This window comes from Lotus japonicus, chromosome 1 (assembly GCF_012489685.1).
Source record: "Lotus japonicus ecotype B-129 chromosome 1, LjGifu_v1.2".
NCBI lineage: Eukaryota > Viridiplantae > Streptophyta > Magnoliopsida > Fabales > Fabaceae > Lotus > Lotus japonicus.
Window position 1 is genome coordinate 119,062,564 of NC_080041.1, and position 22,343 is coordinate 119,084,906.

The 22,343-nt window shown below is 35.8% G+C and overlaps 1 protein-coding gene and 1 long non-coding RNA gene across 2 annotated transcripts; both read left to right on the top strand.

Annotated features, from left to right (window-relative positions):
- The first annotated feature begins 2,079 nt into the window (after positions 1-2,079).
- Positions 2,080-4,230, top strand: LOC130729807 (protein WHAT'S THIS FACTOR 1 homolog, chloroplastic). The gene has a single exon (XM_057581645.1). The coding sequence runs from the start codon at positions 2,275-2,277 to the stop codon at positions 3,832-3,834; it is 1,560 nt and encodes a 519-aa protein (XP_057437628.1). The 5' UTR covers positions 2,080-2,274; the 3' UTR covers positions 3,835-4,230.
- A 12,236-nt stretch (positions 4,231-16,466) lies between these two features.
- On the top strand, positions 16,467-17,990 carry LOC130732534 (uncharacterized). Its single transcript, XR_009017063.1, has 5 exons — positions 16,467-16,615; positions 16,686-16,799; positions 16,935-17,143; positions 17,237-17,431; positions 17,527-17,990. It is a non-coding gene; the product is annotated as an uncharacterized LOC130732534 (long non-coding RNA).
- Positions 17,991-22,343: the final 4,353 nt, after the last annotated feature.

A 22,343-nucleotide genomic window follows, 5' to 3' on the forward strand; every position in this document is an offset into this window, starting at 1 on the left:
TTTCATACTATTTTTGTATTTTTTTTACGTTCCTAAATGCTAATCTATCAAAATATATTTCTTACAAAGTAAAAAGCTTATAACCTCACACAATTTAAAGCCATTCATTTTTATTTTTTTTACGTTGCCACCCAACTTAAAGATAAATTTTCACAAGAGCCATCCGTTTCATTTAAATGTTGGGCATTGATGGATAAATCATTTTAATAAATATTATTAGAGTTCTCTTTGTGTAAATGATTAATATTACTCAAGTTTAGTAATTTTAATATTTAATAATTAATATTGAATTAATTTTAATAATTTAACAACATATCCATTTAATAATATGAAAAATAATTAAGCAAGTATGAAATATTTTAATATCATCAGATAAGTTTTAATAATATTTTTTATACTCTTTATCAACAATAAAGTAATTTATACTTTTAAAACTATAATACAGTTTAAAAAAAACTATAATAAGTTATAACTTAAATAGTGTAGAATATTATTTATTAACTATAAATTTATTCAGCTCTGAAAAAAGGATCTTTCACGAGGAACTTTCAGCTTTGAGCTCAGCTAGGACAAGTGTGTTGGATTTCTTAATCTAGCGTCACCCTTAGGATTTGATGGGCTTAACATCCCACCCCGTGGTGCTTAACATCGCAGCCCCTTAGGACTCTGTGCTATAAAATAAAGTTGTGCCCTCACTAACAACAATTGCTTTTGACGTAGTGGTAAGCGCTTGATCCAATAAGTAGTATCAGAGCAAGGTCATGGGTTAGAATCCCCCGGCTAACATTGGGGGATTGTTGGATTTATTAATCCAACGTCACTCTTAGGATTCAATGGGCTTAACATCCCACCTCATGACGCTTAACATCGCAGCCCCTTGAGGACTCTGTGCTATAACGAAATAAAGTTGCGCCCTCACTAACAACAATTGCTTTTGGCGTAATGGTAAGTCTTGATCCAATAAGTAGTACATTAACAACTATTACTTAGGCTAATTCTAAATTTAATACAAGTCGCTGAACAAGAGAAATAGGCTAGTTCTTAAGCTGGTTGAGAATTCTAAATTGGGTACAATCACTGAACAAAAAGAAATAGGCTAATTCTTAAGATTCGGAAGCGAATGTCAAAGGCTTTGCAGAGAGACCGTAATGAGCAACCAATGAGCTCAATTGAGCACTATCTTGATGCTTCCATAATTACAAATGGTTTCCATATAGCATTTTCTCCAATTGAGCACTATCTTGATACTTCCATAATTAGCTACTTTGCGTGGTCTGAATAAGAAAGGATTGTCACCCCCTAATGTTGGTGATGAAATGCAAAGATCACCAATCATCTGAGCAATAGGAAGGATGCAAAAAGGGAGAAATGGAGAATGAATAGATGGAGAATTGTGTGAAAAGGGGGCTATTTACAGAATTTGAATTACCATTGGAATTAACGAACTAACATAATATTTAACAGCCAAATTAGTGTGTAACATGTGCTTTAATTGGAAATTAGGAGTTTAGGAAAGTGTAAGTTTCAGAATGTGCATCAGTTACAGTCAAAGTGCTCGGTGTCACTACACACTTTTAAGTGCGTAGTTAACGCAATTTAAAGTGTGTAGGCTACAGAGTTACAATGTGCAATTGATAAAAAATTTAAGTGTGTTTTCGGATTTCAAATATGTAGGGAAAGTGAAACTGAATGTCGGGGAGTGAGAATAACAATTATCAAGCAGGGGTGACATTAGTTTACTAATGCCCTAATAACAAAAATGAGAGCGTATCAAGTGAGAGCAATGTTTATTGTGAGAGATGAGAGCATTAAATCGTGACTGTTTGATCTAACAAGAGTGATTAAGATTAAATTATAATTAATGATCATGTGACTTTTTAAAAAAGTCATGTGACTTTATGTTTTAATCTTGACCATTGATCTTAGATCAAACGATCACGATTTAATGCTCTCATCTCTGACAATAAATATTGCTCTCATTTGATTTCCTAACAATAATAATATTATAGATAAAGAAAATAGACATTAAAAGAAAAACAAAAAAGTATAGAAATGAAAATGGAAGATAATGTTGTGTGTTCTTCAATTCAAAACCCATTATAAACCCTGACTCCGAAAAAACCCTGAATCTGAACCCCAAATTGTCTCAAACACCAGTTTTGAGGTTTATCATTACAAGTTCTGCAGATTGGTAAGTCTCTTGTCATGTTTGCAAAACATCATAGTATTTGCTTCTGAATATCCTTTTGTTTCTGTCTGAAGTTCCATAGATAGATGAAAATGGAGCCTAAACTATTGCTCTCTTCTTCATCATCATGTACCCCTTTGCCATTTTTCATCTCAAATAGACTCCCTTTCCTTCAAAGACCCAAACCTTCTGTCAAACTCCGTTGTTCTCTCCAGAATTCCCAATTTTGGGGGAGGAATTTGAGCTTGGTTTCATCGCAGAGAAGTGTTTGTAACCCCCCACTTCGAATTGGACCCATAAGAGCAGCAGTGAAGAGGAGGAAGGAGATGCCCTTTGATAACGTGATTCAAAGGGACAAGAAGCTCAAGTTTGTGCTCAGGGTGAGGAAGATTCTGGTGAGTCAGCCGGATCGCGTTATGTCGCTGAAGGAGTTGGGGAAGTATAAAAGGGAACTGGGTTTGGATAGAAAGAGGAGACTTATTGCTCTGTTGAGGAAATTCCCTGCAGTGTTTGAGATTATGGAAGAAGGGGTTTTTTCCCTCAAGTTCAAGATGACGCCGGAGGCTGATAGGCTTTATCTTGAGGAGTTGAGGGTTAGGAATGAAATGGAGGATTTGGTGGTTGTCAAGCTTAGGAAATTGTTGATGATGTCTTTGGAGAAGAGGATTTTGTTGGAGAAAATTGCCCATCTTGGGGCTGATTTGGGGCTCCCGCAGGATTTTCGCGAAACCATTTGTCATAGTTACCCTCAGTATTTTAAAGTTGTTGCAACTGAAAGAGGCCCTGCTCTGGAATTAACACACTGGGATCCTGAGCTTGCGGTTTCTGCGGCCGAGCTATCCGCAGAAGAGAATCGGATTAGGGAGCTGGAAGAACAGAATTTAATCATAGACAGGACTCCCAAATTCAATAGAGTAAAGCTTCCTAAGGGTCTTAATCTTTCTAAGGGTGAGATGAGGAGGATAATGCAATTCAGGGACTTGCCTTATATATCTCCATATGCGGATTTCTCAATGCTGACTTCGGGAACACGGGAGAAAGAGAAGCATGCTTGTGGTGTTGTTCATGAGATTCTGAGTCTCACTCTTGAGAAGAGAACTCTGGTTGATCACTTTACTCATTTTCGAGAGGAGTTCAGATTCTCTCAGCAGCTGAGGGGGATGTTGATTAGGCATCCTGATATGTTTTATGTGTCGCTGAAAGGAGATAGGGATTCTGTGTTTCTGAGGGAAGGTTATCGAAACTCTCAGTTGATGGAGAAAGACCGGTTGTTGCTTATAAAGGAAAAGCTCCGTTCTCTGGTTAATGTTCCACGATTTCCCAAGGGACCTGCTCGAAGAAGAGTTGGAGATGGCTTGGAAGAGGGTGATAGCAGAGAAGATGATAGTGGTGAAGAGGAAGACTGGTCAGATGTTGATAATGCTATGAGCGGCAATGAATTTGAAGACAACGACGAAGATGATGATGATGATGATGATTGGAGTGACGAAGATGATGATGATACACCGCCTGATTTTGATGAGGATGCTGGAACATTGGAGATCAGTCAAAGAAAGACAATTAATCAAGTTGAAGACTCAGAACCGAATAATGAAAAGGTCCTTGTTCCTACACTCCCGGATGGCCGTCCCAGAGAACAGTGGTAATCTTCACAAGAGCCTTCAAGGTTGGAGTTTTTCACGCAAGAAATGCTTGGCTTCAAATTTGATTTTGGACTCGCTGATTTGTGATGGAAGCTTTACACAATGAGTTTGCATTCACTACCTTAGAAGAATATGCATTATCTTGCTAAAATGAGCATTCTTCATGGACCATCCATGGTTCCTGAATTTGCTATGTCAACAACAAAGAAATGGATATCACATCCAAACCATAACAGATTGTCCAACTGATGTAGATGACTATATCTTTTACCTTTTTGCTGTATAATACAGTAGTGATGCTTGAATTAGTATTATCCTTGAAACTTATGTTTGCAGGGCAAATTGGAATGGATGAATGTGTGTAAAGGTTCAATTAAATGACATTTGTTGCAGCATAAATTCTCTATATTGATTTTTTTTTTATCGTTAGAATGTAACTAGTGAACTTCATGCTACACAATTTTGCATGCATAGTGAAATAAGTATGACTGCAAGTTTAGTGTAAAGTAATTCTATATATTGCATAATTGAAATATGAAAATATAAAGTAAATTCATATATATACTATAACAAGTAAGCTTGACTATGATGTATTTGTTTTTACTTCATTAGAGGATATGTACATAAAAAATGATTGCTTAGAAGAAGCTCAAATGGTGTTTCATAATCTAGAAAGCAAAAACATTTGTGCTTGAAATTCATTGATATCAGGGTATTATATTGAGGGCCTATTTCATGATGCTGTAGCACTACTGGATGAAGAACAATGGGATAAACCTGATTTGATGACATGGAACGGCCTGGTTTCAGGTAATTCAATGAGGGGCTAAAAGCCTAAAATGAGGAAGCTATGGCTGTAGTATATCAGATCAGGATTTTGAAATTAACTCCCAATGTGGCTTCATGCAGCGATATGATATCAGCTTGTCCTCACAATGAGAACGTCCCACAGTATTTTCAGCCAACTGCAAGCAGAAAATGTAAAACACAACTCTACTACCATTTTCAGCTTGATATCATGTATGTGCAATTTGGTTAACTGTGATTAACCAAACCCCTGTTTCTGAAAATTTCAAAATATTAGAATCATAAGATCCCTCTTGCTTTCTTTGCATTGAACCCTAGCCCACCCTTCCATCTATTAAATGAATCTACTTCTTGTTTGATTAAATCAATCTGATTGGAATTGGTTAACTAAAAAAGGGACTTGGTTATGTGGTGTTTAGTTTTCTGGGTGTGTTGCATAGCTGTAAAACCAAAAAAATTGAAAGGCCCAATCATACTAGCTTTGTGAGTGTTTGTTATAGTTTACATGTTGGTTTCTGGAGCTACACATTGAATTATTGAGTACAGTTATATACTTAGAGTTCTGCTTAACAAGGGTTCAACTTGTTTGATTCATTCTAATGGGAGGGAATTGAGTGCCACCTGATTGAAGAAATGAACCATTATAATTTTTGTGGCTGTGGTTAATTATGACACTAGTATATGACTTGGTTCCATCTTTAGTTGACAGAGGTTGCATCTTCGTCATCATCCATCCATCAGGTTTGTGAGCCCCATTCATGTTCTTCCATTTTCATTGCTAGGCTGGGTCATCTATGGCATGTTGTTGAATTTGTGCTTCGCTTTTTAGATCTCTAATCTGGCATTTTGCTACTTATGTTGTGATCTTCCTTCTCTTTTTGTTGCTCTTGCTTGGAATTTCATCACAGAAGCTTGAATTGATGATAAAGATTTTATTAGGTTGTAATGGTTTTGGATCTTACTGATTTCTTATTACTACCGTGATTTGTTAAGCACAATTGTATGTTTACCCTATCTCGTAGAAATTGAGGTGTCAAACTGTAAATTGCTGATTTTTCTTTATATGAAACATTTTGATACATCAGGAGCAGCAACTTTTGATCTACTTGGTACGCCATGCTATTATGCGTTTGTTGCTTGATTATTACATGATGCCTTTTCACTCATTCTGCTAGTTTATATGTCATAACAGACCTGTAGTAAAAAGGTCTTTTACGATGGGGGTGAGAGGGTCAGGGTATGACAGGTCCCAAACTGAAAGTGAAGTCAGTTAGTGTTTGTTGGTGAGTTGTTAGAGTTAGTTAGGGTCTGTTGCTATTTGGACCACAACAGTAACAGGTTGAGGGTTCTTTTGGCAGAATTTTACTGGTTGTTAGGAGAGTCCATACCTCTTGAATTGTTCTGGAGCAATTGGATCAATCTTAGTTATGTACCTTCTCTAGGTCAGCTTTCTTCATCAATAAACTCAATCCTTTTCGTTCTAATTCAGTACCAGTTGTAACAATATAGAAGCAAAGAGATATAAGAGGGAGTGCTTAAAATCTTGAGTTAATTGTTAAGCTATTAAAATCTTATTGAACTTAACTTACTGGAGTTAGAGAAGGAGAAGGATGGGGGCCAATCTCTAGATGCCTAGTTGAAACTGCTGAAGAAATTTAGGAACATTGTGCTTTGTTTCCTATTTGTCTTTCTAATTCATAAATATATGGTTTCATAGAACCAAGACAAATTCCTTTTGTTATATCTCAACAATAGGCTTGCTTGAGGCTGTTATCTTCTAGGAGCCCGGAAGAATTTAAATTCCAAGTTATGGTCTGCTGGTGCAGGCCGGCTTGTGTCGTTGTCATAGGTGCGGAGCCTTATGTAGCACTTCATCAGGTACGCCTCAAGCAGGTAAATACCGAATCTCATGATTTCAAATTTTCCAGAGCTATTTCTAAACTTGCTTTATTTTCTCCAATTTATGAGTAGTAACTAAGGCTGTTGACAAGGGTACAGAAGAGAACAAGTTGTTAGTCTTATAAGTTTCGGTGTATTCATTCTGGCAAGATTCTAGTTTATATTTATTTGCTAAAGCATGTTTCTATTTTCTCTAAATCTGAATAGGAGGCAACTTCCTCCAGAAGAACAGCAACCTAGCAGATTCCGAAGTTTGAAACATCACACTACCTGTGAGGGTTCATGGCTTGTTGACCACATATTGCATTCTTCCTCAGTTGCGCATTACAACTTCAAATTGTTATTATAGGCAAACAACGAGACTAGTGAGATATGTTGAAATGAGTCCCCAACCACTAAATTCTGTAAGCTTTGGATGTCTCGGTTCTCGAGTGATCGTTATGGCACATTTAACTTTCAATTTTATTTGTGATAAACATGTTCTTTTCAGTTTAAATTTCTATGTTAGGAAAAAGAAGCCTTTCCTATATCTGAGTCTGGGCTCAAGCACAGTAAACATCTTAGTGATATTTTCAGATTTTCTATAAAACTTTGAGTGGAGTGTTGGTGAGAGGAAATACCCCTTTCTTGTTTGATTCATGATGGAAGGGGAGGGGTTTTAAGACAAGTTTACTTTAGTTACCCTTACTTTTAAAAGAAAGGGGTATTTCCTCACCATGTTTTTTTGGGATTTAGGTTTTTAATTTAATTTAATTTTTATTAATTAAATTAGGGTTAGTTTTGTTAATTGATTTTATTTTTGTTAATTAAATTAAAATTTCTAATGTGTTATTTTTTATTTTTTTAAATCCACGTAAGCATTATTAACACACTTAGCATGTTATTTCATCACTCGTCGGAGCTCCGGGCTCCGGCAAGGACTTGCCCCAAACACTTTACAAATGAGAGATCCCTTTTTCTATATTTTCCGGCGAGGGAGCTAGTTCAGACGATGACTCAAAGATAGAGACTAATATGAGGATTAACCCTTTAAATTTATTAATATAAATATAAATTATATAAAATATAAATATTGAAATTAATTTTGGGTTATGATAATAAACAAATAAAGTCTCGATATCCTATTGTGTGATATCCTATTGTGTCTGGATAATTTCTATCCTAACTCCCCCTCAAAATAACTTTTACACATGATAGATATGTTAGGATAAGAGACATGATAATTTTATCATATCCTACTGGTGCAACAAACAACATATTACAACAAGATTTAATTGTTGCTATCTTATCTTGTCCACCAAACGGGTCCTTAGAGTTCTGCTTGACAAGGGTTTATCGGTTCATTCATTTTAATGGTATCTTTTCATTCATTTTAATGTGATGGATTTCATTCATTGCAATGGTTCCAAGACAATTTTAATATAGATATAAATACTCATAAAGATAATTGATTATATCGTAATCTACTAATATAATATTATACCTTTAGTCTATTCTTCAAGATTGAGGGGTCTTATTAGAAGATGGGATTGACATCATTATTCTATATTCTCTCTTTTTATTTGTAATTTTACATTATTCTTTTTCTTATCTTCTGAACCTCTCTTTTGTATTGGGTTGAAGTACCTCTTGTACTTTCATTCAATATATTGTTCATGGCTTATAAAAAAAAACTAATTTAATATTATACATATTTAGGAATGCGAAAATTAAATTTTAACTTATGCAAAATTATAACAGAAAATCCAAATAAAAAAAGTAAGTAATTGACTTTGACTACAATTTTTTTTTGTCAACAAGACTTTGACTACATTTATCAAGATTGAAAACTGTATAAAACATTTATTTTATTTTCATATTAATATATTATATCAATCCAAGACTTAAATTTCAAATTTGACCAAAATTTATTTTATTTTATCATTCTTATCTTACATAGCTATAAATATGATTTAAGATACAATAGGAACTCAAATCATTGTAAAAACTAGAGCTTTTGTCACCTAAAACGCTATTGTTAATGGCTTCCAACAAAGTTGCAGTTGTTGTCGTTCTTGTGGCCATCATCATGATGTTTGTTTTTGTTGAAAAAGGAAAAGCCACACACATCTCCCCAAAGTCTACAGACGAATGCATAGATGAATGCATTCGCGATTGCATTTCACACCAGTTGACTGTTACTCATTGTATTATAACTTGTGATAAGCAGTGCGATTCACACTTCACGAGGATATAATGTAAAAAAAACACTTGACTAGCTTCCTAAGCCAGTGCAAGTTAAATTATTTTGAGATTTCAGGCGCTTGTTATAGAAACAATAATTGAATAATAAATAAAAGTTAGTTATCGATTGATCGCTACAACATTTCTTCTTCTTTTAAGTTTTAGCAAAAAATTACTTAATTTTACTAACTATTAATTTATATGATTTTTGCAATTTCTACATCGTTACATTCCTTCTTCTTGTGTATTATATTTTTGTTGATGTAAATGTGTTATAATTATCAATAAATTATTAAATTTTAATTATCAATCCCTAATTATTAAAATATTTATGTTAAAGGGATGTGCTCTAGTGCTCTACACATGTTTTAGCATGATTTGTTTCTCTTCAAACAAAAATTTCATATTTTTTCTAACAAATAAGCTTGACTATGTTAGAGAAAACAGAAAGAGAGAAAAAGAAATGCATCTGAAAACTTCTATTATGAATTGGTTAAACTGATACAGAGAAGATGAATCCTTATATAGGATTGTAGAAGCTTGTTCAGCAAGTTAAGCTAACAACCTAACTGCTATAACTACTCCTAACTGAATTGACAGCTGGCATAACAGAATTGACAGCTAACATAACAGAATAACAGAAAAGACTAGTGTGTCCAGCTGACATTCCAGCTGGCACAAACACAAGTACACATAGGCGATATTTTCATATCCCTAACCTTCCTATTCACTCTAATACACCCCCTCAAACTGAAGTAGGTGACAACATAAGATGTTTGTCAACTACATTCAGTTTGTCTCTCATAAGTAGAAATCTGGTTGGAGATAGGGCCTTTGTGAAGATGTCAGCTCTTTGATGTTCTGAGGGCACATGCTGAACAACTAGGCTCTTGGCTTGCACTTTTTCCCTGACAAAAAATAGATCCATTTCCATGTGCTTTGTCCTTGTGTGTAAAATTGGATTATGAGTTAACAAAACAGTACTCATATTATCACATAAGACAGTAGGAACAGTAAAAGCAATCTTCAACTCTGTGAGAAGTGATTCCACCCATAGTAATTCTGCTGTTGTGTTAGCAAGGCTTCTATACTCAGCCTCTGTGCTAGACCTGGCCACTAGTGTTTGCTTCTTTGCAGTCCAAGAAATAAGATTTGGCCCCAAAAAGACACAAGACCCAGATGTAGACCTTCTATCATCTGGATCTGATCCCCAGTCAGCATCACAAAAAGCCAACAAAGGAAGAGGCTGTGTCATTGAACAAGGCTGCAAGAGCACTCCATGAGTGATAGTACCTTTGAGATACCTCAAAATTCGCTTTACTGCCTTCCAATGCTCCTCATGAGGATCAGACAAAAATTGACAGACCTTGTTCACTGCATAAGATATTTCAGGTCTAGTTATTGTTGCATATTGAAGAGCCCCAACTACACTTCTATATTCAGTGGGATCATGCAAGCTAGTCCCTCCATGCTTGGTAAGCTTTGCCCCAAACTGCATAGGTGTAGAGATAGGTGCAGCATCTGCCATATTCACCTTTGTTAGAAGATCATTGATGTATTTTGTTTGATTGAGAAGAAGACTGCCATTGGCCAGGTGTGTGACTTGAACACCCAAAAAATAATCAAGCTGTCCTAGTTGCTTTAGAGCAAAAATAGAATGAAGCTTGGCAGTGAGCTGCTGAATAAGGACCATAGAATCACCAGTAAGAATTATATCATCAACATATATCAACATATAGATGCAGCCAAGAGGAGAGTTGTAGGTGAAAAGTGAGGGATCACATTTACTAGCTTTGAACCCAAACTGAAGCAACACTTCTTTAAGCCGATGAAACCAAGCCCTTGGGGCTTGTTTGAGGCCATAGAGAGCCTTGTGCAACTTGCACACCAATGTCTTGTCCTTATGCTCAAACCCAGGAGGTTGAGTCATATACACTTCCTCCTCTAAGACACCATTTAGAAAAGCATTATTAACATCTATTTGCTGTAATGGCCATCCTCTGGAAATAGCAAGGGACAAGATGAGTCTCACTGTGATTGGTTTGACTACTGGAGAAAAGGTCTCAGAGTAGTCAAGCCTTGAACTTGACTATAGCCCTTAGCCACCAATCTGGCTTTGTATTTGTTGATGGAGCCATCAGGATTCTCCTTGACTCTATAAATCCACTTGCATCCCACTGCTTTTCGGTTGGAAGGGAGAGGGACAAGAGACCAAGTACCATTGCTCATAAGAGCATTATACTCTTCCTTCATAGCTTGTAACCATTTGTCATCCCTCATAGCTTGTTTAACAGTGGTTGGTTCCATGTGTGTCAACAATAGAGTAGGATTAAGTCTCGGTTTGATAATGCCTGATTTAGATCTAGTTTGCATAGGATGAGCATTCACAGGTACTGCAACAGTAGAAGCTGAACTTGCAGCATGTACCCCTGAGGATGTAGCCATTTCTTGATGTGCTGATTCTGAGGATGCATGCTCAGCTGGCTGAGATGTTGAAGCTAAACCAGAACCAGTAGGAATTGGAGAAGGTTGTGACTGCAGGTCTGATGCTTCTGATTGTGGAGAAAGTGGCCCAGGATTAGCCAATTCAGTAGAGATTGGAGCTGGAGAGGGCTGAGGCATGCTCCTAGATATGATAGGAACAGTAGAAAGAGGAAAATACTCTGCTGAAGAGGTTGGTGGTGAAAAAGGTTCAGAAGGAAAGAGAGTAGTATAGGGGAATCTATGTTCATGAAACAGAACATCCTTGGAAACATATATTCTACCAGATTGATCAAGACATTTGTAACCCTTATGACTGGAAGAATAACCCAAGAACACACACTCTTTTGAGTGCAAAGACAATTTGTTGGAATTATAAGGCCTGAGAAATGGAAAACAAGCTGAACCAAATATTTTGAGGCTTTCAAAATCAGGATGATTACCATACAATTTGAAGTAAGGACTAGCACCTTGTAGAGTAGTAGTAGACATACGATTTATGAGATAAGTGGCTGTGAGGAAAGCATGATCCCAAAAATGCAAGGGCATAGAAGCATGAGATAACAAAGCAAAACCTGTTTCTACTATGTGCCTATGTTTCCTTTCAACACTCCCATTTTGATGATGAGTATGGGGACAAGTGACCCTGTGGACAACTCCTAGGGCCTGAAAATGACCAGTTAAAGGTTTAAATTCCCCTCCCCCATCTGTTTGGACACTCTTAAGCTTGTGGCCAAATTGCAATTCAATCATGGTATGAAAATTGACAAAGGTAGTGTAGGTATCAGATTTCTTCTTTAAGGAAAAAATCCATGTATATCTTGTGAATGCATCAACACATGTTAGAAAATAGAAGAAACCACAAGAGGATTCCATAGAAGATGGTCCCCACAAATCAGCAAACACCAATTCAAAGGGTTTTGTGTAAACTGTGGTTGAAGAAGAAGAAGGCAAGCGATGTATTTTGCTCAAACAACAAGCTTTACAAAAAGAAAACACACTTTTATTGCTTGAAACTGGAACATTACACAAAGACAAAGTTTGCTTGAGAACATCATGATGGGGATGACCCATTCTATTATGCCACAACTCATAAATGGAAATATTACTACTACTATTACAAGGTGCAGAACTTGAAACACTAGAATTCACTAATGAAGAAGGCAAATCAATAGCAGAAGATGCTTTGTTTCCTACAGGCTGAGAAGCTAAGCCAGCCTGTGCCAGTGGCTGAGAATGCAAAGAAGACTGAAACAAAGAAGCTTTAACAGGAGAGTGAGACACAGCTTGTGAGGGTGGTCCATCAAAGTAATAAAGACCATCATCACCAACACTTCCAGTGAGAAGAAGTTCAGAGGTGTCCTGATGACGAACAGCACAAAAATTGGCATGAAAAGTGAAGTAAACATTATTATCTTTAGCAAAACGACTAACACTAACTAGATTCTTTGTAATAGAAGGAACAAGGAGCAACTTATTAAGAATTAAAATAGCTTTAGGATTAAAAAGAGAGGGAAGAGTGGCTGAACCTATGGACTGAATTGGTAATCCTTGACCATTGCCCACCAGAAGTTGATCTTGTGTTGCTAGAGGCACATTATCCACAAAAATGCCAGGATTGTTTGTCACATGATGTGTGGCCCCAGAGTCAGGACACCAATTCACTTGAGGTGCAGCAGTGAATTGTGTAGAAGATGCAGGAGCAGTAGTCAACATGGCCTGAGGAGCAACACCAGTGGGAGCTGGATGTTGTGGAGACCTTGGAAAAGTGGTTGGCTGAGGAGCCCAAGGTCTTACAAATTGCATACCAGCAGCTTGTGGAAATTGCATTCCAGCAGCTGGAGGAAAATGCATTCCAGTTGGTTGAGGAAATTGCATGCCAGAGATAGGTGGAACACACCAAGGAGGCCAAGTAGGCATACCAGGACCTGAATTAGCATTAGAACCATACTGTGGATACATGGGATTGTAGGATGCATAAGGTGTAATCCCAAAATTAGCCATAGAAGGAAAACCCCCAAATTGCATTGGAGAAAACCCTAAATTGGGACTAACATTCCCAAATTGACCAGAATTTCCAGATTGTCCAGAATTACCATGAGGATTAGTACCAGGAGCAACTCCTGAAGGGCGTGACCAGCAAGAAGCTGTGTCATGACCCCATTTGTTGCAGTATGTGCACTGGACATTGCGTCCTCTCCCGCGCCCGCGTCCTCTGCCATAGCCACCAAAATTGCGATTTTGTTCATCGCGACTCTCATAGCCAGAAGCAACAGTACCATCGAGTGGCTGGGAAGAAGCGACACTGGTTGCAGGAGGTTGCGGCGCTGGCGATGGCGGCGCCGGAGTAGGCTGAGTCCACAGAGCTTGTGGCGGCGGCGCCGGTGCAGTAGAAGATGAAGGCGGATTTTGCGCCTGTGCAAGGAACACTGCAGGAGTGGTTTCAGCTTGTTGTTTCTTTCGCATCCTATCAAATCGTGCTTCATGCGAAATCACCATAGCTTCCACCTCAGAAATCGAGTAGTAGGTTGTTTGGTTGTAGATAACCGTCATCAAAGCACTGTACTCTTCAGAGAGACCATCGAAAATAGCTTCCAGATGATCACGGAAAGTCACAGGTTCTCCAATTGAAGCAAGCGTATTCACAATCGTTTTGATCCTTTGCAGAAATTCAGAAGCAGTTTTGGTACCTTTTGTGATGTTCTTCAACTCATTCCTCAATTGTGTTGACTGAGCACGCGATTTGGCATTGAAAAACGAGTGAATCTCTTCCCAGATCTGCCAAGAGTGCACACACTGGATCACATTGGGAAGAATCGAAGGCGAAAGCGTAGAAAGAAGCCAGGTGAAGAGGAATGAATCCTGTTGCTCCCAATCTGAAAACTCAGGATTCACATTCTCCATGATTCGATCTTCCTCAGTCAAGAATTTCACAGGAATTTGAGGAGGATCTTGAACGAATTTCTGCAGCTTGTGAGATCTGATGACACCTTCTACTTGTTGCTTCCATGAGTAAAAGTTGGAATCATCAAGCTTGATGCTCAATTTGTGAGAGAATGCTTGAGAAAGAGAATTCGTAGAAGAAGGAGTAGGCAGAGAAGAAGGTGAAGACTCCATAGCCATGGATCTTAAGCTCTTGATACCATGTTAGAGAAAACAGAAAGAGAGAAAAAGAAATGCATCTGAAAACTTCTATTATGAATTGGTTAAACTGATACAGAGAAGATGAATCCTTATATAGGATTGTAGAAGCTTGTTCAGCAAGTTAAGCTAACAACCTAACTGCTATAACTACTCCTAACTGAATTGACAGCTGGCATAACAGAATTGACAGCTAACATAACAGAATAACAGAAAAGACTAGTGTGTCCAGCTGACATTCCAGCTGGCACAAACACAAGTACACATAGGCGATATTTTCATATCCCTAACCTTCCTATTCACTCTAATAGACTATGAAGTCTTTGATTAAACTTCATTTTGGTAGACTATTATGAGGATTAACCCTTTAAATTTATTAATATAAATATAAATTATATAAAATATAAATATTGAAATTAATTTTGGGTTATGATAATAAACAAATAAAGTCTCGATGTCCTATTGTGTGATATCCTATTGTGTCAGGATAATTTCTATCCTAGCCCCCCCTCAAAATAACTTTTACACATGATAGACATGATATGATAAGGGACATGATAATTTTATCATATCCTACTGTCGCAATAAACAACATATTGCAACAAGATTTGATTACTGCTATCTTATCATGTCACCAAACGGGTCCTTAGAGTTCTGCTTGGCAAGGTTTATCTTTTCATTCATTTGAATGGGTGTTGATGAAATTCATTCATTACAATGGTTCAAGACAATTTTAATATAGATATAAATACTCATAAAGATAATTGATTACTCCCTCCGTTCCTTAATATAAGTCACATTTTTTGAAAAAAATTTGTTCCTAAATATGAGTCACTTTCTAATATCTAGGAAGCATTAAATATTTTTTTTCCAAATTCACCCTCATATTTAATATGAAAGAGATTATGAACTTTTTGAATATTAACTTGGAGTGAGAAAATCATAGGAAAGTAAATAAGGGTAGTCTAGGAAAGCTAATCATTTCCTTTACAAATTTATTGTTACTTACTACTTTTCTTAATCTAAGAGAATTAGTTATTTGTGACTTTAATAATACTATTAAAAGAGCAAAGGTTCAAAGGACCAAATGCTGATGTGTCGCAACCACAAGCATTCTGCTCTCTCATGCAATCTTAGACTTAGTGGAATTTCACATGACATTCTACAAGCTCTTATCTCCTTTTTACTGTACACGTGGCATTTTCTTCTTTTTTATGTTTTTTTATCATGCTCCACTCACCATTCTCTCTTCCACTATCTTCCTTCATTATTAAGAACTCATTCTCTCTCCCACTATTTTGTTTGTTTCCAAAAAAACATAATATTACTCCCCCATTCTCGATAAAGCCTTTCATGGCATTTTTTTTATCAATCAAATTTTATCTGTACCTTTTTTTCTTGGTATAAATCTGTACCTTAATTATAATCATCAATACTTATATTAAAATAGAATCACTCCAAGAAGTGATTACCTGATGTGTCAGCTCCTCAAATATTTAAGAATATTTTATTCCCTCACCCTGAATAAACTACAATATTTTATTCCCCACTCATTATTTTATTAGATTTTATTCCCCCCTCCCTAATATTTTATTCCCTTCATCTTCCTATCCTCTTTCTCCCACTATCTCATTAATGTTTTTTCTCTTTCTCCTCCCCCAACCTCATCAAATTTTTTCCAGACGGTTTGTATCCCTTTTTTTTTCAATTTGGTTTACCCCCTCATTGTCCAATAACTAATGTTCATTCCCACTAGCACCCCAATCCGTCTTCTGTCTTCCTTTAGTGTCATTTTGAATTTAAATTTTGAGCATTTATTAATTCTGTTTCTAATTAACCTTCCACCTTCCACCTTTCACTCCACCAATCAAATTTCTTCTCTAGATGTTTCCCCAATTATCTCTTCCACTCATATCATAAATCTTCCTCATCTCCATATCTGGATTCTTCATCCTCTCCCCCTCCATTCGACGCTCCTCATCATTATCCTCATCACGGTTTTACTTCCCAGAACCTATCTTTCATGTACATGGCTTCTTCTCCCCGCCGACAACGATGTCGTTTCACTCTCCGAGCCCCAGTCCCCGTCTTCTCCCCCTCCCCCTCTGCGAAAAAAGTTAATTGTTTCCTATATACTATTATTGTTTTAACTAATTATTCCTAACTAGAAATAAACCTGACTTTGAGTTTGTTCTTTACAGGTTGTTTTGAATTGGTTGATAAATCTCACAAGGTATTTCTTGATTTTGCATTATTCAACTATTCTTTAAAGGTTATTAACGTGATTATTCTTTTTATTTCAGGACCCATATGATCCAATGGTGCCTCCTGAAATTATAGATTTGATTGACAAAACGTTCTTATTCGAGATTGAAGTTGACAACGATTCCAATTCCAGGTTCAAGTCATCCTATAAGGTACTAAAAGATCCTAATATTATTGCCCAGTTTAAGTCTATCTGCGAAACCCCCAGTCTGATGGTTCATCTTTTTACAGCCCATTATAATTCTTTTACCCCTTGATTAGTTAATATAATATCTTTTGCTTTGTAGGACCTGAATGAAGAATTTATTGTCGAGTAGTTGTTGATCTTCGCAAAGACACTCAGGTCTATACACCCCTAATTAATTCTATTGTACCTACTGGAAAGGTGTTAGACTCTTCTAATTCAAATATTACGTCTATTTCTCCTGTTGTTGACTTGAGTTCGGATACTCAGCGAATCTCTCATGTCCCTTCTGATCCAACTCCAAAAGTTAAAGTAAATTTTTTACAAGTTATAAATATGCTTCTTAAATTTATGTTTATTATTAAGTTCTCTTTTGTGAATTGATATTTATGTATTCTATTTTAGATTGTTGGAGATAAGTCTGCAAAACTTGGTATGACCTTAAAAGAGATTGAACCTGCTGGTGAATTGGACATCAATAAGTCTGCTGATTCTGATGGTTCCAGTGGCGAGCAATCTCCTCGAGCTACTGCTGTTCCTCTTGCTTGCATTAGTTCAACTAAAAAATCTACTAAAACATATTTGAAGTCTAAGGAAAAGGTTTATACAAGATATTTCTGTTTTCTATTTAATTTTTTCCTGGCTTTATATACAGCAAAATAATGGCATCGTTATCATGTCTCTTTTTATTGTAGATGAAGAGTGTTGGTGTTGAATCTGCTAAAGCTATCCAAGTTGCTGAAACTGCTAAAGAGACTGAAGTGGATGTATCTTTTGAAAGCCAGATTTCCCCTCCTTCCAAGCGTCCATCCCCCTGATGCCGAAGTTGTTGGAGTCTCAGTTGCTGGCAAGAAACCCCTGAAAGCAATGAAAAAGGAGAAGATCTGAAGACTGTTTTTTGTTGTGTTGGCTGTTTTGATGTTTTGTTATTGTGGTTGTCTTTTCAAGCTGTTAAGTGTGTTGTTTTGTAGTCCTGGATGTTAGTTAGTTCGTCAGTGTGGTGTTTTCCATTTTTTCAGTTTCATTTCAATCTTAATGTTTAATCTGCCTATTATTAGTATGTTTTGGGATGGCAGATTAGTTTATTTAGGTCTCTGTTTCGTTGTCTTTTGGTCCGAACGAAAATGAATTGTCTCAGTGCATGATTTAATCTATACAAGTGTATGTTCTTCTATTTATGGCAACCGTTTAAATATTTTGGTCAATTGGTGTAAATTTATGTCTTTTTAAAAGCCGTCGTCATATTTTTGTGCTGATTTATACTTATTTATTTGTTTATAAAGTATGAATTAATTGATATATGCTCCCCCGTGTAACGCACGGGTGAAAAATCTAGTATAAATAGAAACAGAGAAAGTATATCATAATCTACGGATTTAAGATTATACATAGGAATGTAATAATTAAATTTTAACTAATGCAAAATTTTAACAGGAAATTTTAATTGACCTTGACTACATTTATCAAGGATTGAAAAGTATATTTTTTTTTACTATAAAAGAATCTTTATTGAAAGATGAAAGCACATGGGAACAACCCTCCCATTAAATATGACAACAATCAAAGGTATAAATTTTGAGAGCAAGATCCAAAACTTAGGAAATATGTCTCATTAAAATCTTATTAAGAAAAACCTATTTGGAATAAAAATCTAGTTAAGGAAAAAAAAGTACACCAATCCTAAGAGCCCACAAAGCAACCCTCCATACAACTTAATTCAACCAAGTCTACACTATGAACCTTTTCCCAATCAATTCAAAACAAACTGTCTTGCATAAGACTTACAAAACCATCACCAAGTCACGGTGTTGTCTAAGGTGAATTAATGAGTAGGTCTTCCACGGTTCCACCCATGTCATACATGTTTGAACCAATGGGTTCACTTCAGCTGTCAAGATGTGGAACTGGGAACCGATTCTACCTGTTATTTTCTTTTTAAATTCATCAGTTTCAATTTGTCAATTACCGTAAAGCCCTCTTTTCTCCCTCAACCTCTCACCAGCAAAACCCACCACCGGACGGTGGTGAAGGCTAGCCTCCCTTGTCGGACTATTACGTGACAAGAATGAAATCTGTCTCTATCCCTCTCTCTGTTCACATCATCATTTTGCTTTCTTTTCTTTGCTTATAAAAAAAATATATCATTTTGCTTTCTTAGGACTTTAGTAATTCTTCGATTTATAATTACCCTGTCTTAGGGTCATTTTGGCTCAAAACGTGATGAAATTGGGTTTATTTGTGAAGCCATTTGATTGTAACTGTCACCAACATACTTCGTCTTTCTCACTATTCTCCTTTCTTTTCTGCCATAGATGTCACTACTCACTCCCTCCCCTGTTTCACACACAACCGACTAAAAATGACCAAATCAAATCCTCGATTTCAATTGGGGTCCTACAACAAGTGTATCAACCATCAATAATTTGGTCAATTAAGTCCTTAGCTATTGTGCCCATAAAAAATTCACTGCCATATGTATCGAGAATTAATCCAATTTTTGGGGCAAAACTGTTTTCCCCTTTCTCTTACATAACTATCACCCCTCTAAAAATATAAATCTCGAAGTTTAGCAAAAGCATGTCATGGGTTTAGTTTTGAGAACATGGTAAGAAGTGACGGGTCCAGATCCTCTCCAGTGAATTTCTCTCAATTTTTCTCCAGTGGACATTTGTAGCGGTTTCGAACCGCCACAAAATTTTTCCAGCTGCCACAAAATGCTGTTGTAAAAAATTGACAGAATTTGTCGCAGCTGGCAGCATTTTGTGACCGTTCAAAACCGCCACAAATGTTAACTGGAGAAAAATTGAGAGAGATCCACTGGAGATGATCCCAGCCCAGAAGTGACAGATATGTTAAGAGCTTCTTCAAGTTGATGACAATGGCAGAAGGGAGACCCAGAACGAAGACAAAGACTTGAGGGTGGCTAAAATGGTTGAGTAGTTAACGCTCGGAACCAGAAGAAAGAAGCAGCGCGTGGGGCTTCGCAAAATAGGTGATAGAGTGTCACGTGGAGTTTTTTAAATGAGAGGAAATCATAGTCGTTCAATGTTATCCAATGGCTCGTATTGAACGCTCTCACCTCTCACAATAACACACTTCTCTCACCTGATATACCCCATATATATGTATGAATGTATTGTTGTAAAAAAAGGAAAGATAGATTGATTGTAACTAATCTATTGATTTAAGAATGTACTTCTTAAGGAATGTGAAATTTAAAATTTAAGAGAGAAAGAAATTGACTTTGACTACATTTATCAAGGATCGAAAAATATATTAAACCTCATTGGTGGATATGTACATAAAAAATAATTGCTTGGAAATAGCTCAAATAGTGTTTCATCACACTATCTTTGTGATTGCTATAATTTGCATGTTTGTTTATGGAGCTAGTGAGCTACACATTAACTTCTTGAGTACAATTATATTCTTAGAGTTATGCACTTATGCTTGCCTAGGGTTCATCTTAGGGGTGAACATGGCCGGGTAGATCCAATGAACCCGTCCAACCCAATCCGATCAAATAGAAAAAATGCGGGTTGGATCGGGTAATCGGGTTAATTGGATGGATTTTACTACAACTCAACAAGTTCGAATCGGATTTCGAATTCAGTTCAAATCCATCCAACCCAACCCAGAATCCATACATATAATAATTTTTTTTTATAATTTTACTCATACTTGGAGTGCTAGTGTTGGAGTGATGACTTTTTGAAACTTTGAGACTTAAGTATTTGTAGTTATTTATCATATTTGAACTTAGAGTATTTGTTTGTAGTTATTTGTTACATGTCTATATATATTATTTGGCATGTTGGAGACATTTAAGTTTTAAGTGTCATGGCATGACATTTAGTGTTGCGTTTCACTTTTTAGGTACTGTTTATGCTAGATTGTTTCATGTCATTTGGTAATGAAGTTTTATGTTTTCATGATATTTGGTTATATGTCATTTATGTGATATTATTTCATGCTATTTGGTATAGTTTTTTGTGTCATTTTCATGCTATTTAGTATTATAACATATTTAATATTTTTTATAACTTTTTCTGAATTTATAATAATATTTGCAAGATTTTTTAATATTTCAGATATATTATTATTTTAATATAATGACCCAATCAATCCATCCAACCCAATCCGAACTTCGTCGGGTTGGTTCGGATCGGGTCCGAAGAAGAAATTCGTGAAATCCAACCCAACCCAACCCAGACAATTTTGATCAGTTCGGATTTTATTTTGACCAAAATCTATCCAACCCAACTCATGTGCACCCCTCTTCATCTTGTCAGTCTTTTAATGGGAGTGATGAAATTCGTTCATTACAATGGTTCAAGACAATTTTAATATAGATATAGATAGTTGACTATATCCTAATCAACTAATTTAAAATTATACATATTTAGGAATGTGAAAATTATAATTTTTACTTATGAATTTTTTTAAAAGAAAATCCAAACAAAAAAAGTAAATATTGACCTTGACTGCATTTATCAAGGATTTAAAACTATTTTTTTTTTATTTTTTTAGAAAGCAAAATATAATAAAGTGTATTAGAATGATAAAGTATATTATTTTATTTTTTTCAAAAATGAAAGATAATATTATTCTATAAAAAGAATATTTTATTCTCATATTAATATATTATATCAATCAAAGACTTAAACTTCAAATTTGACCACAATTTATTCTATTTTATCATTCTTGTCTAAATTAAAGTATAAATATGATTTAAGATATCATAAGAACCCAAATCATTGTAAAAACTAGAGCTTTTGTCATCTAAAAGTTATTCTTAATGGCTTTCAACAAAGCAGCAGTTATTATTCTTGTGGCCATCATCATGATGTTTGTTTTTGCTGAAAAAGGAGAAGCCAGTCAAGCCACACACATCACCCCGAAGACTTCAGAAGAATGCATATCAGATTGTCTTCAGGAATGCCTTGGAGATGGGACTTCTTTAGGAAATTGTATTAAGATTTGTAGAAAGAAGTGCGGTTCCTTGGGGGATATTATGTCAAAACAAACACTTGCCTAGCTCCCTACGCTAACGCAAGTGAAAGTGTTATGAGATTTCACGTGGTTGTTATAAGAAATAAAAATTGAAGAATAAATAAAATTTTGTTGCTCTTATTTTACACAACATTCCTTCTTATTTTAGGAAAAATATATTAACTCAATTTTACTAACTATTAACTTATATGATTTTTGATATTTCTACATCATGACATTCCTTCTTGATAAATGTAAATGTCATATATCATTTTTTTAAAAAATATGATTATAGTTAGAGATTAATGGATATGCACTGTCAGTGTAAAGAAGTTTTACACTGACGTCCAATCACATTATGCCACATAAGACTAAGTAGTTACAAATCTTTTTAGTTTTAATTAGTAAATTAATAAATTGCTAATGTGGCGGAAATCAATTGGGTACATGTGTAAAACAAGTTTACACTCTCACTCTCAGTGCATCTCCTATTTTCTCTTATAGTTATTATCAATCAGTG

Coding starts and splice junctions, on each gene's coding strand:
- LOC130729807 (XM_057581645.1), top strand. CDS start 2,275: ATGAAAATGGAGCCTAAACTATTGCTCTCTTCTTCATCATCATGTACC.